The sequence below is a fragment of the Equus quagga genome, chromosome 3 (assembly GCF_021613505.1).
Source record: "Equus quagga isolate Etosha38 chromosome 3, UCLA_HA_Equagga_1.0, whole genome shotgun sequence".
NCBI classification, from domain to species: domain Eukaryota; kingdom Metazoa; phylum Chordata; class Mammalia; order Perissodactyla; family Equidae; genus Equus; species Equus quagga.
Window position 1 is genome coordinate 47,967,237 of NC_060269.1, and position 22,535 is coordinate 47,989,771.

The following is a 22,535-nucleotide window of genomic DNA, read 5'->3' on the forward strand; positions in this document are numbered from 1 at the left end:
TTATAAATAAAATATGAGATTAAAGATGTGCGATGATTTGTTTATACAGCATGTTAAAATAATTTGTCAAACTAGTAATTCAGCAGTACTTTTCCATAAAGTGACCAATGATTTCCAGTTTCATTAAAGTAAATACTGATACTTTTAAATTTTAAATTATTGTCATCTCATATTTACTGAGCTTAGCCTGAGTTCTTCATAGTTATTTCAGTGGGCATTTATGCGTTCCATATAATTTGAATTTTGTGGTACAAACTGAACCCATCATTTTTAATCAGGAAGAAATGAGATGTTATCACAGCATGGCTTGGCATTCGCTATTCCCTCAATTCCACTCCAGGTGCTTTTCACTGGGTGGATTTGGCCTGTTGGCTAAATTGGCCACTCTGTATCCCTAAGATAACTACCATGATTGGGAAGCCATATGGTGCAAGGCTGTAAGCTGTATTAAATGTGTAGTCATATTTTGGCCAGCTTTGTTCTCATAACTGAGATTCAGAATTGTATCCATGCAAATTTCTATACTCTTGCTACTTATTAGTGTTAAGCAAGCTCACATTTTTTTCCTTTCCCTATTTAGACACTTGCTGATAAATAATCATGCTAAAATTTAAACTTAAAGGTACTAGTTGAAAAGATGAAAGAAAAAGAAGAGGGTGACACTTTAGGTTCCCCCTGCATTTACCTTTAAAGAAGCAATCTTCATTGTGAACAATGGTGATCTTTTGTTTTTTCAGGCAAGCGGCTCTGTGCACTTCACAGTGGTTTTCATAGAACTCTCCATCAGATCCACACACAGGTTTGTAGTGCCGTTTGCAAAGGTCCATGCAGGCACATTCTGCTTGCCCTGTCTCTCTGCTGATAACACAGTGCCTTCCCAAACCACAGTATTTATTTTCACAAGATCCCAAAGGGCCATCTTGAATCAGGAATCCTGGAGATAAAGAATAGAAAATCATTTGGATTCGTATGTACAAAGGATATGTGCATGTCAAACGAAAACAATATCAAAGAGAAATATAGTTTTATCAGGGTTCAATTGTTGTTCTCAGTGGAGAAAGCACTTGCATCAGAATCGGCAGATGAACTTTTTCACAGTGCCCTCAAGATTCTTCCCTTCTTCCCCTACTCTCCTTGAGCTCTCCCTCCCCAACAAGTATGAGTAGTGTGGTCCTTAAGGACAAGGTCTCTAAAGTTAAACTGCCTGAGTTCAAATCCTGGCTCTACTACTCATTAGCTTCACATCCTCGGATTAAATTACTTCTCTAGGCTAAGCTGCCCCTATTTGTAATATGAGAATAACAGTGTAGACCATCTCCTAGAGTTGTAGAAAATATTACATGTAGTAATCCACAGAAAGCACATCCTTGGCACATAGTAAATTTCAATAAATGTCAACATTTAAATTAACAGAATTCTGGATAAGAGAAAGGAAACGTATGCATATAAGGCAGGAAATAGGAAGAGATAGGAAAGAAAAGTAGTGCCTTGAAAACTTCTTGCTGGGTTTTGACAACTGATCCTTTCTTATTTTGACCTTTGTCACTTAACAATCGCTGATGCATTTCATGACTAAATTAGAAAATCATAAAGAATGCAATTTTCTCGTTACTTATTGAGTCTGAAAACCTCCACTGGCATCAGAAAAGTGGTGGATCCAGCAGTCTTGCACTAAAACCAAACTAAACAACTGGAATCCCTATGCTTTTATAAGCAGATCTGTTTTACTAATTTTGAGAGTTTTATCTGATTGCAAAGTAAAAAATGGCAATAACCTGAATATGTATACATATGAGAGAGAAACGTAGATATAGGCCTATACACACATTCATATATATATATATAAACACATATAAACACACAGATATCATATGAATATACATATATATACATCCATATGTGTGTACGCATATTTTTAACATCAATGAGAACTATATATTGCAAAGAAAGAAAGATTTGAGAGGTTATAAACATAAATTACAGTAATTTTCTTAGATAATTAGCACATATTTCAGCTTGGTGGTTTAAAACCATCTCTCTACATGATGACATTGTAATGATTAAGAACATGGATTTTGATCCACAGTTTAAATCACAGCTCTACCAGTTGCAAACTTCAGAATCTTGAGTGGGTACTTAACACATCTCTAATTCAGTTTCTTCATCTGTGAAATAATAGCATATGCTCTATCTAGATTAAACGACTTGGCACATAAAAACCTCCGTTATTATTATTATTAATATCTTTTTACAAAGTAAGTTTCATAAGGATAGACATGCAAATGAAAAAGTATTTAAAGAATCAGTTTTATTTGTTTGTTTGTTTGTTTTTGAGGAAGCTTAGCCCTGAGCTAACTGCTGCCAATCCTCCTCTTTTTGCTGAGCAAGACTGGCCCTGAGCTAACATCTGTGCCCACCTTCCTCTACTTTATATGTGGGATGCCTACCACAGCATGGCTTGCCAAACAGTGCCATATCTGCACCCAGGATCTGAACTGGCGAACGCTGGGCTGCCAAAGCAGAACCTGCAAACTTAACCACTACGCCACCGGGCTGGCCCCTTTATTTGTTTTTGTAAGTGAAACCCATGTAACACTTTTATTTCCATATATATATGTACACACACACATATATGTATACATACATATTTCCAAATGGAGTTTAGCAAAATTAAAATTACAAAAAACCCCAACATTATCAAGGATATAATTTTAAAAACTAATATTTTTTGATAGTAATATAAATTGGAACAAATCCTCTTGAAAACAATTTTAAAATATTTGCAATTTTTGATATATTTCAATAGTTGTGAAAATACTCTATAAAATTTGAAATAAAAAATCATACACTTTATTGAATAAAGCTTCCCCATGTAGTGTTATTTTGAATAATTGATAATGAATGACTCACTGAAATATTTTAGTACATATTGGAAAATATATTTACTACAGTAGTTTGTGAAGTTTGGCATGCACTAGAATGGTCTAGAGAAGTTGATAAAACATATATTCTGCCTCTACTTAACCCTAGGGTTTCCTATTCAGTAAATCTGGGGTTCAGCCCAAAATTAATATTTCTAAGTACCCAGGTGCTGATGACACTGTTGTTTCTGGGATCACACTTTTCGGCCTTTGACTTAATGAATTTCTAATTAAAATAAACATAACGCAAAGAAAAAGATTAGGTAAACAATTATCAAATGCTCGTAAGTGGAAAAAATGAAGAGTTTATGCTACAATTAAAACCATATAAAATAATGCAAATATTTGGAAGAAACTAGTAAAAGATATGGAAAAACAAACACGATTGATTAGCTAGATGGATACAACACTGGGCAAATTTTTCGACTTTTACATTATTGCTTTTTAATGTTCAGTGCAATACATTAAAACAGAAATTCCAAAATTATGTCAATTATAACTATAGACAATGACTGATTTCAATTTGGAAATTTTTTCCTTCATTATACCAGTACTTATGCAAATTGTTGATCTGCTATTTACAGGATCTAAAATTGGACTGTCATTATACCACAGGAATTTGACTCACATAGCTGTATTTTGCATAATTTTATTTCTTATATTTTTTCTATTTTCTTACTATCTTACTAACAAATAGTTTCTTGCTATCAAATAAAGAGCTCAAGATTTATCAAGAGTATTTTATTTATTTTGTATTATCAAAGAACCAGTTTAATGTTTATCACGAGAGTCTGATCATTTCACCTGTGAGTCACTCATTGAGGTGGCTAACTGAGCCAGTACAATTTCTTTTTGTGGGGAGGATTGTCCGCTGCCAAATGAGGTCATTTCTGACATATCTAGGTAGGTGAGTATGTGTCCCAGATTCTCTCCTCTTAAATTTCTCCTCTTAAAGCTTCTACTCCAGTTTAGAGATTTATATTAGGATATTGGCCATTTTGTAAAAGTTAATGAACTATTTTACACTAGCTAGAAGCTGTGTGTTGCATGTAGCTGCTACGATTAAAGGAAATTTAATTAATTCATATGCAATCCGAAAGAAAGCTCATATTATGTAAATGAATAGCTAGAACATATCCTTTCTGACAGTAATTATCCATGACTAATGCTGAACTTAAATTTCAGCTGAGATTAAATCAATTTAGTCTGATCAACATGTCAAAGATTTCTTTTAAGTACATTCAGTCAGATAACACACTAAATGAATTTTAATCAAGGACTTATATCTTGCTATCTCATAACTTAATAAAATAACATTAGCTCTCCAAAAAGTGCTGTACAGTTAACAAGTATGTCATTTTATAATTTCTATGCCTTTGGAGCTTTACAAAATTTACTCAAATACATTTAAAACAAACAAACAAAGCTGAAACATTAAAAGCTTAGAGATACCAAGTCATAAAGCAACATAGTTCTACATAATTCTAAAGATGGCATTTTCAGATTCTCAATCAAGATGCAATTGTCTTCAAGTGATTTATATAATATACACTTTATCCAACAGATCCTTAGTATAGAGTGGGTCTAAACTGAAATAAACTTTTGTAAAATCTAGTTAGTTTTTTGTGCAAAGTTCTAAATTAATTGCTATAGGATAGAAAGTACCGTCACTGACACATTTTCTAGTGGATGACCAAGGCATAAGGCAGGATTGGAGAGTGCCGAAGTAGAGAGGCAAAGACTTAGGGGCACAAAAGAGAGTGAAATGGGTAATACCAGGTATGACCTCACAGACAATGTATCAGGCCACAGTACAGGTTATGTCTGAGGAGTGGGTCAGGAGTTCAGAAGGCTGAAACAGGGATAGACAGGGTAGGAAACAGACTGATGCTGCATTTAAAACAGTCACAGCAGAGGGAGGGAAGAACCAGATTTTGATGAGCTAACTATCTCTAAATATTATAGCAGAACATAAACATAATTGATTGAGTGCCAAGTTATTTGAGGTATTAAGTATTTCACAAAACTGTGTAATGTTAAAAGTACAAAAGATATGTATTATGTTAACTTTGGCTTGTTAAAAAGAACAACAGGTTTTTGGTCAGAGAACAGGATGATAGTCTTTGCTTTTCTGTTATATATTTGTCTGACCTCAGTCAGGCTGTAACCTCTTTGGGCCTGATGTTCAAATGGTAAAAAAAGAGGGAACTCATAAACCATCTTTAGAGTTACTCTCATCAAACAATGCTTTTATTTAAGAATGCTTAGCCAAATACGGTTTCTAATAAAAGCTAGTGTCTGAAAAATATACTTAGTGAGCTTTCTCTAGAATGCTTAATATTTAAACTTCACCTGCATTAAATAATCATATACTCACAATTCTCTCATTTAAATCATATTTGCATACTCTAGAAATAGCCTCAGCTATCCAAAAATGCAACATTATTTTTAAGTTGAATTTTCTAAATTGCTATTTTTTCGAAGATTTCATTATTATTTGTTTTGTTTTTGTATCATGTTCATAGTTACAAAAATGGACCTTAAAATCAGAGTCCTCTATTTGTTATGTGAGATGATGCCCTGAAAGTGCCTGGCATAGAGTATGTTTTTAACAAATATAGTTATTATTATTATTAAAAATTACAACTCACTATGGATTTGGCATGTAGACTATATTGACATAAAATTATTGGAAGGAATAAAGAACAGCGTTTGACAACTCTAGTTTTTATTACGTCCGTTGGAAATGTATTTATGAGAGTGTTGAAACATGTTTCCAAATAATACACCTGAAATTTTCAGGAGGACTTATTGTATAAGAATTTCCCTCATCTGAAAAAAATGGAAAAAAAGACTCACACTTATTTAATTCCATATTTTGATTTAGAAATAAGTATAAGATTTTGGTGACATTTTGCTATCCACGTAAGAAAAAACCGTGAAACTCCAGTAAATTCAAAACGCAATTTCCTGTTGCACACTGTAAACTCTAACAGAACTCATTCAGTCCTCACAAACTTCATGGCAAGTGGTCGTTCCAGGAACTACTCCAATACCTGCAGAAGATCGAGCACAGTATGATCTTTTCATGGCCGTTAATGATCGGGATGTGTATTTCCTGCGGCTATTTTGTGAAGTAGGTCGGAAAAGGCTGCCTGCTGAAAGTTTGCCTAGTGTGCCACTATTGGAAGACAGTTTGAACGGTCACGTGTCTATAGTTCAGCAAATTTGGAACCTTTTTCTCCATCTTATTTTAAACACTCCATTGGATTTCTGCAAGCAGCTTCATGTAATTCTGCAATCGGATGTATTTTAAAAGAAGTAAATATGGAAAAGATAACTCCAAAAAAAAAAATAAATAAAGCCAGGGATTCAGTTAAATTGCATCCATCCAAATTACAGTTTCTGTTTAATGCAAATGAATTTTCCCCAGTGAAGATGATTTTTGATTTGTCGTTTCAAGAGGTTAGATGATTTGAGATCACTAATATGGCAACAGTTACTTCTTTATTTTTGTTTAAGGTTGGCACCTGAGCTAACATCTGTTGACAATCTTTTTTTTTTTCCTTCTTCCTCTCCCCAAAGTCCCCCAGTACATAATTGTATATTCTAGTTGTAGGTCCCTCTGGTTGTGCTGTGTGGGATGCTGCCTCAGTATGACCTGATGAGTGGTGCCAGGTCTGTGCCCAGGATCCAAACCAGCAAAACCCTGGGCCACCGAAGCGGAGCGTGCGAACTTAACCACTTGGCCATGGGGCCTGCCCCTGCTTCTTATTTGATATTCTCAACTGCAACATGATAACTCTAATTATGACGGCAAAACACTGAAAGAGCCTAAGATACACTCTCAAAACTCCCACCTCAACTATGACCTTGATAACAAAAATTTTTCCTAATCATTAATTTTATACTTTCCAAGTTCCATCTAGGACCTGAGATTTCTCTACCAATTTAATATCCCTAACCCATTAAGAACTTAGAGTAGTACTTATGGTTACACATTTTACCAGATAAAAATGCTTTCATCATGTGTGTGATTTATTTAGGTCATAGAAATGGGTTGGAAGCCAAAGAAATCTCACTCAATAATAGTTTCCATTAGTAGTTAAAAATGTCTTGGCATTATAGACAGGGCAGTAGATAGAGAGATAGACAAAATAGATAAACAGATTATGGGTGAATTTATGGTATTTAAAATCTTCTTTTAGATGACTATGATTATTAAAAGCCAAATATTTATTCTAAAATCTTTTAATTCTGCAAAGGCTTTGAGTGATATTTTTTAAAAAGTTTCTTCTTTTGCTTGGTAGTTAACTGACACTCTCCCCTATGAATAATTTTGATGCATATAATAAGAAAATAAATCAATTAGCAGCCATAAAAGAAAAGTATTTTATTTTATGTAAGTCTATGCAATGATAAAAACATACGCTTAATCATCTGGGAGAATTAAAATATTTCAGGCTTTGGAATAAACCCAAAACTTTAGAAACATCTTATTTCTTATTAAAATTTAAAACAGTAAACTTTCTCAAATTATTAGTAGCAGTAGATTATTCTCAAATAAGAGCAGTAGATTATTCTCAAATAATATACATATTTTCACATAACAAAAAATGTTAAATAGCAAAATACAAATTTTAAAGTGAAGATCAAACGTTGTAATAGAAGGGTAGATTTGGCTCAGATTTCTGATAATGCTGATCATTAGAGTCAGACCAGCCATATGGCTAATAGGGAATTGAGACAGAGATGAAGATATAACAATTTCTGTTATAACTATAGGAATAAATGACTGCTAAAAGAAGAATATTGCTTTAGAATTTAAAAGTTTTAATTTTAAAATCCACTTAAAATTATTTTTAGTTTTTATATGCTTAATTCTAAATTAATTAATTAATTAATGCTAAATTTTATATACTTTAATTTTAATATGCTTAATTTCTTTTGAAAAATCACTTTCTTTATTAAAAGGTGTTTGTAACGCCTTGATTTTTATTTTTAATTAACAGACCTTATTTTCTTTGAGCATTTTTAGGCTCACAGCCAAAACGAGCAGAAAGTACAAAGAGTTCCATAAGACAGTCACAAAAAGACAGAGCATGATGTCACTCAGGTGAGCTTCCTAGAGTAATCAAAATCATTCAGGCGTAAAGTAGAATGGTAGTTGACAGGGGCTGGCAGAAGGGAAAATGGGGAGCTACTGTGTAATGGGTATAGAGTTTCAGTTTTGCAAGGTGAAAAGAGTTCTGGAGAATGTTGAAGAGTGGAGATGGTTGCACAACAACAGGAATGTGCTTGATATCACTGAGCTGTTCACTTAAAAATGATTGATAGTAGTTTTTACATTGTATGTATTTTACCACAACAAAAGAAAATTGTAAAAAAAAAATTAAGGTGCAGAGAGTTCTTACATATCCCCCCCAAAAGAAAACATACTGCCTTCTCCACCATCACCATCCAGCACCAGTAAGGTATATTGGTTACAATCCATGCACCAACACTGACATGTTGTTATCAACCAAATTCAATAGTATGTATTAGAATTTACTCTATTCATCATATTTATCCTCTCTCTGTTTCCATGAACCCCTGGGCATCACTGACTTTTTTACTGCCTCCATGGGTTTGCCTTTTCCAGAATGCCATATAGTTGGAATCATATAGCAAGCAGCTTTATTAGATTGATTTCTTTCACTTATCAATATGCGTTTAAGGTTCCTCCAAGTCTATTAGTGGCTTGATAACTCATTTCTTTTTAGTGAGGAATAGTATGCCATTTTTGGGATGTGCCACAGTTTTCCATTCAGCTTCTGAAGACATCTTGTTTGCTTCCAAGTTTTGGCAATTTTAAAGAAAGCTGCTATAAACACTCATGTGCACGTTTTTGTGTGGACATAAGTTTTCAACTCATTTAGCTAAATATCAAGGAATGTGATTACTGGATTGTATGGTAAGAGAATGCTTAGTTTTGTAAGAAAGTGTCACATTGTCTTCCAAAGTGGCTGTACCATTATGCATTCCCACCAGGAATGAATGACAGTTCCTATGGCTCCACATCCCCTCCAGCACTTGAGGGTGTGAGTGTTTTGGATTTTCACCATTCTAGTAGGTATCTTATTGTTGTTTTAGTTTGCATTTCCCTAACGACTTAGGACACTGATTATCTTTTCATCAGTGTACTTGCCATCTCTATATCATCTTTGGTGAGGTCTCTCTTCAGATCTTTTGCCCTTTTTAATTGAGTTGTTTCTTTTCTTATTGTTGAGTTTTAAGAGTTCTTTGTGTATTTTGGATAACAGCCTTTTGTCAGATATTTCTTTTGAAAATATTTTCTCTCAATCTGTGGCTGGTCTTCTCAATCTCTTGACACTGTCTTTCACAGAGAAGTTTTTAATTTTAATGAAGTCTAACATTAATTTTTTTGTGTCATGGATTGTGCCTTTGGTGTTGTACCTAAAATGTCATTGCCAAACCAAAGCTTATTTAAATGTTCTCTTATGTCATCTTCTAGGAATTTTATAGTTTCGCATTTTCCATTTAAGTCTATGATCCTCAAAATGGATAATTGATTTAAATTTTAAATAATTGATTTAAGTTTTTGTGAAAGATGTAAGGTCTCTAGCTAGATGCTTTTTTTTTTTTTCTTTTAACATATAGATGTCCACTATTTCCTTGCTCTTCTGTCAAGGATTAGTTGACCATGATTATGTGGAACTATATCTGGGCAGTCTATTCTATTCCATCGGCCTTTTTGTCTCTTCTTCCTCCCATACAACACTGTCTTAATTACTGTAGCTTTATAGTAAATCTTGAAGTCAGTTAGTTTGTCTTCCAAATTTGTTCTTCCCATCATTTTGGTGTGGCAATTTGGGGTCTTTTGCCTCTTCATATAAACTTTAGAATCAATTTTTCCATATCCATGAATCATTTTGATGGTATTTTAATTGGAAGTTATTTATTTTTATAGAATTTGATACAGAATGTAGATAAGAGGTGGCAACTTTAAAAATTGCCAATGTATGTAGTTAGTGGGAAAATATACTCATAAACAATCCTAAGTATTACTTTAGAGGACATAGATATGAGTGTGTGTGTGTGTGTATGAATAAATAAAAATATATGCCTTCTTCATGATTGGTTTTTAAAGCCTAGTTTATCCTAAAATCATTACCTAGAGAAAATCTTATGCAAAAGCCCAATATGTAAAATAAATCAGAGTCACCATTCTAGTTAAACCAGTGGTGAGAGTCACAGATACAGCTCTCCCAGGGCCTCTTGGTGTCCTCTAAGGAAAAAGTGAAACTCAGGACTGCCAAAAAGCACTAGACTAAATAGTTTCTCATTTTTCCAAAGAAATGTATATTTGATATGTGGCTGCTTATACCTACTCCTCCTTTTCTTTATACTTACTGCATTATAAACAAATTGTAGAGGTGTTTAAGAGTCTTATCTATAACAGTTGTCATAAGATCAATTTATTGGAAATGTCCTTTAAATGTTTGTGTTCTTCCAGTTCTGAGTCTTAACCAGCAGTGTGGTGATCAACGTGTAACTGAAAGAGCTGCTTGTAGCACTTGCCAATTACTGTTTTGTAAAATATTTCCACAATATCCATTTCAAGGTACAAACATACCATTACTGAGCCTGAATTTAAGAAGTGTGCACAATTGTCTTTCCTAAACCAGTACAAGCCGTCTCCAGCACAACCGAATTTTTAGCCTCGGCATCAATCTAAAAACTCAGTGATTATCAAATGCTACCAAGGAAAACATGTTTGAATTAAAACACTGATTATTTCATTCATTTCTTCAACAAAACTTGAGATCTAACATTTGCAAAAGAAGGACATTTACTTCCTAAGAATCAACTTACTACCATAACTGAGATACCATATTTCCACGAATAAGTTATAAAACTTCAATATCAGTCATCTTTGAGGTTATTGGGTTTGTTTTTCTCTTTTGATGGTTTAGGCCAGTGTTAGGGAGGGTTTTCTGAAATGGCAAGGGGCGGGAGATAAATACACTGACCTCAGGTTCAGAACTCACAATTCACTACCTACAATTCCTATTCCTATTCACATGTTCCTATTCAAGTTCTTTAGACTTTTAAAGAAAAATTTTATGACATAAAGCACTCTCTTTACTCTCATCAACTCATTTCCTTCAACCTCCCACTTCTCTCTCTACCAACTGTGCTTCAAATCTGTTTCACATCTAACTTCTCCAAAAACTTTTTTATTCTCTGAATCCTCCCAATTCCTCTAGTTTACATGTTTGGAATAAAAGCAGATTTATTTTTGGTTTTCATGCACTTACCTTTCTTGAAGTAACAGACACAGATTCAAACCACTGCTTGAATTGGACAAAGGTCAAAGAGGAAATAACCAAATACTACCTCAAAAGTACTATGTCACCACCATAATGGAAGGACACATAACTAGCTCTAGTAGGATCCTGGAAGGCACTCTAAAGGAGTAAAGGCCAGTTATATAGAGAAGAGAATCATGAAAGGAAAGTTAGAACAAAAGTGTGCATATATGCACAGGGTGATTCAATGTTCCTAAAGTGTAGAGATTATGACTGAAATTGTTAGAAGATATGGTTAGTGAATTGGGGAAAGGATGGTAATAGACAATCCTGCAGGCAACGTTAAGGATATGTTGCTAGGGTAGTAGAAGCTAGTATTTAGTAGCTTTAAGAAGAAGTCTATGTGGAGGATAGAAAAGAAACAACACAAGTGAGGAAGCTACCACCATGGTCTAGGTGAAAAAAATGTGAGGCAGAACAAGGAGGGCTATGAGAAAATCAATTTATGGAACAATATAATATGAGTTGTAAAGAGAGGAGGCAAAAAGCATATCTTTGAGCAAAAAGAAAGGAATTAAAAGTGATTATAAATAAATATAATTTTGTGTATAGCATGGTAAGTTGCTGAAGGAATTTTTAAGTAATAGTCATAACATTCTTGAAAAACAACACTAAGCACAAGGAAAACAAATAATTGGCTGTAGATTAAAATGACACAGTTGAGGAGGAAGTTCAAACACCTTTAATTGCATCAATCTGTAAAGTTGTGTTAGTTTTCATCAATACTCAGTCCTCTCTCATAGCAGAGTGAAGAAGTAAGCTTACAGTGCTATTCAGAATGATGGTTCAACTTGTGGGGTGTGGTGGAGGGATCTGAATGGACGAAAAGCAGAAGCAACTCAAAAGAAAGTACTGCAGACTGGGTACAAGGAGCAGGGTCTAACGACAAATTCTTGCCTGGTAAATTCTTTTAGTACTTTAATATCACTTATAGTCATGGAATTAAGCCCAACATTTTCTTTTCAGCTGAAACAACAACCTATTGTGATGGTCTCTAATACGTATGAAAATAAGAAATTCTCTTTCCATTTCCCAGTTACAGGGACTTTTTGTTAAACGTAAAATTGCCAAAATCCTAAGTCCTTTGTTTTAAAGATACTGTTTATTATCTCCTTTATGTTCATAAACTCTGATATTTATCTGCTTTTCTCATGTATCTGAAAATTAAGCTCTACAAAGCAGAAATATAATTTAAATATCTTAAAACTAATTAACCTACCAATAAAAATGATTATCACGTTAGAATTTTTAATATGTATATATTTAAAATCCCATTTAGCCTATGTCCCACTGTAAGTGAGCATGAGTGAGGTCATGTTGTTACGCTAAATGACCCCAGCTCCTCCTCTGTGTGACTACTCACTGCTCTGCACATACTCTAAAAAAATCCACATGCTTTCCTCGTTTACGGCCTCTGCTTATGTATGTACTCTCCCATATCATGATGAATTAAAACTTTGTTCTATGAGTTTCTCTCCAGGAACAGACTGACCACAGGCAGGAAACACACCTACGAGGTATCCATCACAGCTGACAGAAGAATGGAACAATGTGATGCCTGGAGCCCATCATGCCTGAGGCCAACATCCCTAGACACGCCCTACCCCGTCCCCCTATTTTCCCTATATAACTGCCTCAAGATTCCGTAGTTTTTGAAGATGATTTTTTGAGACATTAGTGTGCCATGTTCCCGATTATGCTGGCCAATCAAATTAAGGCTTCCTTTCTCTATCCCTGACCCATGATTAATTGGTTCAGATCACGGTGATCAGAGCAAGCCCATTGCTGAGGATCACCACTATGACATCCAGGTTGCTGATCTTATTAATTTATCACTATTCTGTAGCTCTCTCTCTCTCTATTTTTTTTAGGAAGATTAGCTCTGAGCTAACATCTGCCACCAATCCTCCTCTTTCTTGCTGAGAAAGACTGACCCTGAGCTAACATCTGTGCCCATCTTCCTCTACTTTATACGTGGGACACCCGCCACAGCTTGACAACAAGTGCCATATCCACACCAGGGATCTGAACCAGCTCGCCCCGGGCCACCATGGTAGAATGTGCAAACATAACCGCTGCACCACTGGGCTGGCCCCATCATTTTTAGTTATTTTTGAAGATTATTTTATTAATTTTATTGGTTAATACAGTTGTTTTCTTAGCCTTCTGAATATTTTGTTTGCGGTGTTCTTCCCATCATTGGCTTCTAGTTACTTTCAAACAATTTGATAAATCCTATGTAAGTTGTATAACAAAACAAAACATTACACTACAATACACAAAAAAATTTTTTTATGTTTTAATTTACATATGATGATCTTCTCTACACACCTTTATATCATGTGTAATTTGCTTAGATAATATTGTTTTTCTGTTTTATGTTGTTGGCAGACAGATGTGGCAGGTTTGGTATAAATTGAGAGGAAGTTATTTCACGATTGGCATCTCACTCTCCCTACCCTGCTAACACATCTGGCAGCAACGCCCTTCTTCAGGGGTTTCTCTCGTTAAACATTTCAGGCTCCAGGGCCATAGGATATCACTGGAATGATATTTCACGGTGTTTATAATTTGGTGGCTGTCCTTGTTTCTTTTCTCTACCCATTTTCTCCTTCATGAATGTAGAGGTTATATTGTAGAACTCTCTACATGAAGGTAATCACCTAAGTACTGAAAAGGATACTAAGATACATATCATGTGCTTAGGCTCAAAAGGGCCTTATATTTTAGTAGTGATTTGATATAATTAAAACATTAGTATTTTATAATTTAAAAAAAGTCGTGACATGGGAGATACAAAATGATATGAAATTTTGGAGGAAGAAGACATTTATTTGAAAGTAATAAAAGCTTCCTAACAGAAATCAGATTTGAGTAGGGATTTAAAAAATATGATTAGGAGGGGCTGGCCCAGTGGCACAGCAGTTAAGTTCTCACGTTTTGCTTTGGTGATCCGGGGTTTGTCAGTTCTGATCCTGGGTGCAGACCTGGGCACTCCTTGTCAGGCCATGCTGTGGCAGATGTCCTAACTATGGAATAGAGGAGGATGTGCACAGATGTTGGCTCAGGGCCAGTCTTCCTCAACAAAATAATAAAAAAAAAGAGGTGGGAGGATTGCAGCAGATGGTAGCTCAAGGCTAATCTTTCTCAAAAGAGAAATACGGTTAGGATTTTGACAGGTGGAAATTGTTTAGAAAAGGAAGGGCATGGGAAGATAGGAAAGCAATATTCTATGTCCCACAAAACTTGACTCTTCTATCATTTTTATATTACCCTTACAAGTGGTTTCAGAGTGATAATTTCCTAAGTTGGTAAGCCAATTCTTTCTCCTTGTACCAATAAAGGAAAGCTAGCAGAACCTACTTTTTCTCTTCTTGAACAGATTATTTTTAAATAATTACTTACAATATATTTATATATATTTTCAAATTACATAAAAATCAGCACCAATATAGCTTTTTCTATGTAGTTAGTTCTTTGAGTGGTAGCTCTGAAGTAGAGAAGAAAAAAATAATTAATAACTACCATTTATGTATACTGACTAAAGTATTTTCCTAAGCATTTTTCCTCCTTTGATCTTTGAAACAATACCATGAAATGTGTTATTTGTTTCCTTGTTTTACAAATAAAGAAGAAACTAGCTCAGAATGGTTACTTATCATGTCCTAGGTCATACAACTGGTAAGTGATGGTGCAAGGCTTCAAACTCATGTCTGCTTGAACTATTAGGCATTATATTATTCTGCCTGGATTGTGCTCTGTATATTTTAATAATTCTGGTGGAAAATATAGGAGATATATATTATAGGCCATTGAAAGGCAAAATTTGAGCTTAGTAAAAAGTTTAGGAATCTGAATTTGACAGCCATCTGTATAAAAGGATAGAGGAAGATATGAATGAATGTGTTGTAAAAGAAGTAATATAGATGGGAGAGTTGGAAATCTAACAAGTTGGACTTTGGGAAAGTTTTTCAAGGAGACTCAGAGTACCATCACCTTTAGTCATCAAAGAACTGCTAACTTGAAAAAATCTCATTTGCTCCTAGGAGCATTGGACCTGGAATCTGACTGCCTAGGTTTGAAACCTGGCTCCAGCAGTAACTGGTTGTGTAATCTTGGAAATTTTCTTAGTTTCTTTTTGCTTTAGTTTTTTCATCTGTAAAATGGAGATGGTAATAGAACTGATCTCATAAAGTTATAAATTAATGTATGTAAAGCCCTTAAAATAGTACCTTTCAGATAATAAATGCAACATTAATGTTAGTTATATCAACATCAATATTGTTGCTACTGTTGTTATTGTTATCACATTTCATTCTAATAAAGAACTAAAAAAGTAGGCAATTTTCAAAGGAGTTATAATTCAAAGTTTATGTGCTATTTAATACTCATTGAAACAATACTTAACATGATAGGCTCCCACATTAGTCTACAAATTACTTGACCTTCAATGATTCAACAGTATGGTGCCATGTTGATTATATTACAGAAATAATCATTATATGCAAAATGTTCTTAAACAAAGTGTGGCGAGCAATTTAATTTTGGATCTCCTGATCATATTTCTTCTATTGTAGGAAATTTCTTGTCCACATTGTCAATGTATCAAGTAATGGAAGTAAGACCACTTCCAGTTCCTGCTTGATCATTCTATATGGCACAAGAGCTCCAGTTTGGCAGGGCATTTGTAAGGAGACAGTAAAGAGAAGATTGAGAACATCAAGACAGTAGGCAGAGAAAACTTTGGAGACCAGTTATCCTCTCAATTTTGATTCCTACAGGATCTTTGTTTCCAGTTTATTCTCTGTTCTCGGGTTCACCGCATCAGTGCTGCAAAACTCCCTGCCTTTCCTCAACAAAAGCTGTCCAACAAGGTCAACAATCTCATCACGTCTTTCTGAAAAAGGCAGTCCTATATTGCCTCATAATCGTCTATTTATCAATAACTTTCCTCATAAACCTAAGGAAGCTGGTGGTCACTGAATGCATCTCTGCTATGAACAGTCTGTTTGATACTTAGGGCAACATAATCAGAGCCATCTCTTTAATCGCCAGGAGGAGGTAATTAAAGGTTGGGCATCTTGGCAGGACTTTTCATGGAATTCTTTGAGAGAAGATGAGGACTTCTTCGAGCTGCTGGGTATCATATTCTGCCTTCTCCTTTGCACGTGTCTCCAATTGCTTCTGATTCTAGGTCTTTTTTGCCCTGTATCAGTTTCCTTATATTAAACTTTTATCCAATCAGGCTCAATGGACAGATTTTCCTCCTAGTCTTCTCAATGGTCCTACTGACAACAAATAGGATAAATCTACATATACTTCAAAAATAGTCTTATGAGAAATGCATAGACTTAAAGGCTCTTCCCTGAACCTTTTATTAAATAAACAAACAAACAAAAAGGAACTACCTTCACTCAATATACGGCTTCCTTTAGTAAAATTCAGATTAAAGCTTCTCAACAATTGTTACTTTTGAGAATTGTAGAAATTAAGAAAGAAATGAAGTATCCTTTACATATATTTTACACATACACACAATACACATAATCTAACTATGTGTATGTATATATACACCATACAGATATTTTCCTCTTAAGTGCACTTCTGGTTTACCACAGCGTATTGAACACAGGAGCATCATTTTGCTCCCTGCGCAAATCCTTCAAAGCCACTAAAAAGAAATTATTTTAAAAGATATACACAAGGATAAGGAGAACTGGACAGAAGATGAAACAAAATATTGGAAGTTGAAAAGCCTATGGATAAGTGGGGACTAACTTAGTGGCCCTAATGAAGCTGACTCCCAACCTTGTGTGGTGGGTAAAGCTATAAACCTTATTTACTGCACAGATTCCTCAAAATAATACATAAACTAGCAGTATTAAGTATCTCAGGGTATGAGATTCACAGTGATTTTAAAATATGAAGGCCTGCTGAAAATTGTTTGAGAAGTTAAATTACTAGATCCCCTCCACTGCACAATCCTCGTAGAAGTCTGGAGATTAATTCACTCAGGACACAGACCATACGGAATCTGAAGAATTGTGAATGCTGGATGCAGTGAAGAGCAGTTCTCTCCTCAGTGCATTCCATCCCAGCATCCTGCAAGAATGTGACAGTCACAGGCATGTCCTTTCGGCAGGTGATTGAAAGACTCTTCTCTAGGGAATCTGTAACCTAATATCGGGAGTTCCCTAAAATTGATCCACTAAGGTTACCAACAGTGAAGTTTACAGTCGGAAAACCTTACCCAGTATGCAGAAATTCCAAACGAACTTTTTGGTATCTCTCTCTTAATCAAAGGAAGAAAGCCAACATTAACTGGACATCCAAAGAAACCATCTAGCATGGAAAATAAGGCCAAGATAAACAAACAGATAAAAATAATGTGAAATGAGAATATGCAGGGAGAAAAGTACTACAAAATTCAAACCAAATAAAATCTGTAGTTTATACCCTCATAAAAATAAAAGATAATAGTTAACCCCTGAAATAAGAATAAGAAGATGGGGGCTGGCCCAGTGATCTAGTGGTTAAGTTTGTGCACTCTGCTTTGGTGGCCAGAGGTTCATGAGTTCAGATCCTGGGTGTGGACCTACACACTGCTCATCAAGCCATGCAGTGGTGGAGTCCAACATACAAAATAGAGGAAGACTGGCACAGATGTTAGCTCAGGGACAATCTTCCTCAAGCAAAAAGAGGAAGATTGGCAACAGATGTTACCTCAGGGTCAATCTTCCTCACCAAAAAAAATGAAGAAGAAGAAGAAGAAACTTTATAAAAACCAAAACCAGCTATTGGAATTTTAAAACCTGATACTTAAATAAAAACTTCAAGAAGGAGTCTAGACAATAAAGTTAAAGAAATCTTACAGAAAATAAAGAAATATAAAAAATGATAACACATAGGAAAGAAAATATAAAACAACACAGATATCACTTCCAGAATTCTAAAGTCCAAATAATCAAAGGTCCAGATGGAGAGGGGGAAAAAAAAAAAACAGATTGCAGGAAATAATCAATGAAATTATTAAAGTATTTTCCAGAATTGAAGGACATGAATTGCCAAATAGAGAGTGTTCCCCCAGTGCCCAGTAAAATGAATTAGAATACACTCAAAAAATGAAACATCATGAAATTTAAAAATATTTAAAACAAAGAAAAAATTCTCCAAGCTTCCCAAAAGAAAAACAAAGTGTTTAGTCATGCAAAATGGATTAAGAATTAGAATTGCTTCTGACTTCTCAATAGAAACAGGGAAAGCGAGAAGGCCATAAAGCTGTACAAAATTCTGAAGAAAAAGGGCCTTGTGCTGACTCTGAAAAAATTCTGAAGAAAAGGGCCCTGTGCCAGCTCTCCACTCCATGTCATGCTCCTGAGGACATATCTTTCTCTCCAGAGGTAATTCTGTATTGGTTTATTGCTAAGAGCTGGAGATAGGGAATGGTAAACTTAAAAGCAAAAAAATTTAAAAATCTCTCTCTCTGCCCATATGTCTGCTGTACCTGAGTACTTAGTTCACACTACAGCCCTGCCAGTTGCCCTAACTATTGCAAACTTACTGATCTTAAAGATATTCTAATATGATGATTCCTCTGAAATCATCTCCCCTCCCTACTGACACACCCAGTCTCTTTGTCTAACTCCCACTTTTCATACAGTTTTCACATTACATGTCTTCTCATCTAAGAGGACTTCACCTACACTCTTCCTTTATGACCTTCCTTATACTGCTTTCCTACTAAAGTAGACTTCACCACTCATCAGTGTCATTGCACTTTTGTAGAACTCCATTTTTTAAAGCAATGGATATTCAGCAAAAATTGTTCATCTAAAATCCCATAAATTTGGCACAAATTTTACCTATGAGACATATTACAGGAGAAAATTTATCATATGAAACACTGGGGCACATCCTCATCTTTTATGTATTATGCTTGATTAAAATATGATGCCATTGGTAAGGGAGAGCAGTAAAATGTCCAATGCTAAAAACTACTGAATTGGTTAAATAAAATATAGTTTACGAAAATGTGACATAACTAAATAAATATTGTAGTGTATATAACATATCAAAATGACTGTCCTTGATCTCTATTTCATCTAAAATGAAGTTATAATTTTAATAGTTTAATAGCATTTTTATGACTAAGCAGTATCTTTAAAATTATTCTCTATAGAGAATAGGTTATTCTTAAACTTAAGTTTCCTTTTATTGGTGATATAAGTCACAGAAAATGTTTTCTAGTGGTTAATTTTAATTAACATATTAATCAATGATTTAAAAATTTATATTTGGTTCTCAGCCCTCAACAAAAAATAGCAGTTTTAACATTAAAATAAATTTAGAAGATGTAATCACAAAAAAGAGAATGACAATGAGCATGGTATATCATTTTCCTAGTTATAACGGCTAGACTTAATCACATCATCTAACAAATACAAAAGATCTTGATGACAAAATTTAATTATTACACTGTACAAAGAGCTATTGTTTTCTATATTGACTCAGAAAATTGTTGAAACATTTAATAATGAAGGAGGATGTATTTGAAAAGTACGTTTATCTTATTTGCTTAGAATAAATAAAAGAAAATTATGTTTCCATGTGGTAAATTGGAACAGCATACAGGAATAATAATGAATTCCTGAAATGCATAGACTTATTGATGTTGGAGCAACTATAACTTGAATTATACTGGAAATATTTTTAATACGAGATATTTTCTTTGTATTGTAGATATATTGATTTCTTTATGATGTTTTCTCCTTATTTAAATACTAAATAATCAAGATAAGACAAATATGTTTTGGGGTTATTTAGTGAACAGTTTCAGTAAATTTTCTTCTTTATAACCTTTTGCTGATTTTCATCTAGTTTGTGCTCAAGCCCATTAAGTTGGCTGACACACATCATAACTCAGGCATAAAAATGACCATGTAATGAGAAGGATGGTACAAGTGGAGCTGATTTTCATTACTTATGAAAGGGCAAAGTGTTGCAATTCTTATTGCCAGTTTGGAGAGTTTGGCTTCATTTGACAGGAAATAAGGTGTCATTCTGGACTATTGAACAATCAGTAACATGAATAAAATAGTGAATCAGAAAGGTTAATTTTAAAATTATGTACAAAACGACATCGGTGATAATATTGGAGCATGTAGCTCCAAGATCCTGACCCTCGACAGAAACACCAAAAAATTGAGCATAATCTGTCAGAATCAGCTTTATCAGAACTCTGGAAAATAGTCAAAAATTTATAAAAACTAAGAGAACACTGAATCCAGAAAAAGACAACTTAAAAATGGTAGAAAAGCTTTGTGGCATTTTTATGTGCTCTTGCCTATCTCCCTTTCCCAGCTCAGTGGTGGTGTTAAAGATGTCAGCCCATGTTTCCAGCCATCCTGTCTCTGAAATGAAAAATTCATTAGAGGCTTTCAAAGCATATTTTAGCAAACAGAAGAGTCAGAAAACTTGAAGATAGGCCAATTGAAATTATCCAGTCTGAAGAGAAAAATAAAAAGAAATAAAGAAAAATGAAGAAAGTCTGAGACCTATGGGACACCATCAGAAATATAAAATGTACATAATGGTAGTCCAAGGAGAGGAGAGAGAAAAGGGGCAAAAAAGAATATTTGAAGAAATAATGACCCGATTCTTCCCAGATTTAAACGAAAGACATGAATTTTCACAACCAATAGAGTCCAAGAAAGATAAACACAAAAATATCCACACTGAGACACACTACAATCAAACTTTTGAAACACAAAGAAGAAATCTCAAAAGTAGCAAGAGAGAAGGGACTTGTCCTATAAAATAAATCCTCAATAAGAATAACAACTGATTTCTAAGCAGAAACCATGGAGGCCAGAAGGTAGCGGGATGATCACTTTGAGGTACTGAAATAAAAATACTGACAAGCAAAAATTCTATATGAGGTAAAACCATTCTTCAATAATAAAGGGGAAGTTAAGACATTCTCAGATAAACAAAACCTGTGGGATTTCAGTGCTTGTAGACCTGACCTCTAAGAAGTGTTATAGGGAATCTTTCAGACAGAAATAAAAGAACACTGGACAATAACTCAATGTCATATGAAGAAACAAAAACATTGGTAAAGGTAACTAAGTAGGTCAATACAATAGCCAATATTATTGTATTTTGGAGTGGTAACTCCTCTTTTGTTTAACTATATGATTTAAGAGAAAGCAAAAACCAATAATTTAAAATATATATTAATGTACATGTAAGGGATAAAGATCTAATTTGTGAAAATAACAACAGAAAGGATGAAGAATGTAGTTGCATGGAACAGTGATTTTATATACTATTAAGGCTAAGATGATATTAATTTAAAATAGATTTTTATAAGTTTAAGAGGTTAGTTACAATTCCCAGGGAAACTACCAAGAATATAACTTAAAACGTATATAAAAAGAAATGAGAAATGAATCAAGATGGTACACTTCAAAAAAAAATCAATTGAACACAAAATAAGGCAATAATGGAAGACACTGAGGAACAAGAAAGATATAAGACGTGAAAAACAATAGGGAAATAGAGAAGTCAGTCCTTTCTTCTCATTAATTACTTTAAAAATAAATGGATTAAATTCTCCAGTCAAAATGCAGAGGTGGACAGACTGAATAAAACAGGTGATCCAAGTATATTCTGTTTATATACTTACTTTATATTGCTGTCTGTCTGCTCACTTTAGATTAAGAAACAAACTGAATGTTAAAGGATGAAACTAATCTTCCATCCAAATACTAACCAAGAGCCATGAGATGATTATACTATTATCAGGCAAGATGAACAGTAAGTTTAAAATTGTTACAAGAGACAAAGAATATTATACATTGGTAAAAGAATCATTTTGCCAAAAAAGATATAATAATTACAAACATGTATGTAACAAACATCAGAGCTCCAAAATATATGAAGCAAACACTGACAGAAATGAAGAGAAAAATTTATAGTTCTACAATAATTGCAAGTCTCGACATCCCATTTTTAATAATGAAAAAATAACTAGGTAAAAGATCAATATTGAAATAAAAAACTTGCACAACACTATAAACCAACTACACCTAACAGACTTATTAAGAAAACTTCACCCTTAAACAGTAGAAAATTCATCTTTTTCAGGTGCACAAAAACATTCCTGAGGATAGACTGTTTTTTGAGCCATGAAAGAAGTCTCAATACATTAAAAAAATGGAAATAATCCAAAGTATCTTCT

General features: G+C 34.1%; 1 protein-coding gene across 1 annotated transcript in view; it reads right to left on the minus strand.

Moving 5' to 3' along the window:
* FSTL5 (follistatin like 5) overlaps window positions 1–22,535 on the minus strand; it is a 710,646-nt gene that overhangs the window by 465,936 nt on the left and 222,175 nt on the right. Inside the window, exon 4 of the mRNA XM_046657076.1 lies at window positions 686–934. Coding sequence (XP_046513032.1) covers window positions 686–934 — 249 coding nt within the window. The remainder of the gene's footprint in view (window positions 1–685; window positions 935–22,535) is intronic.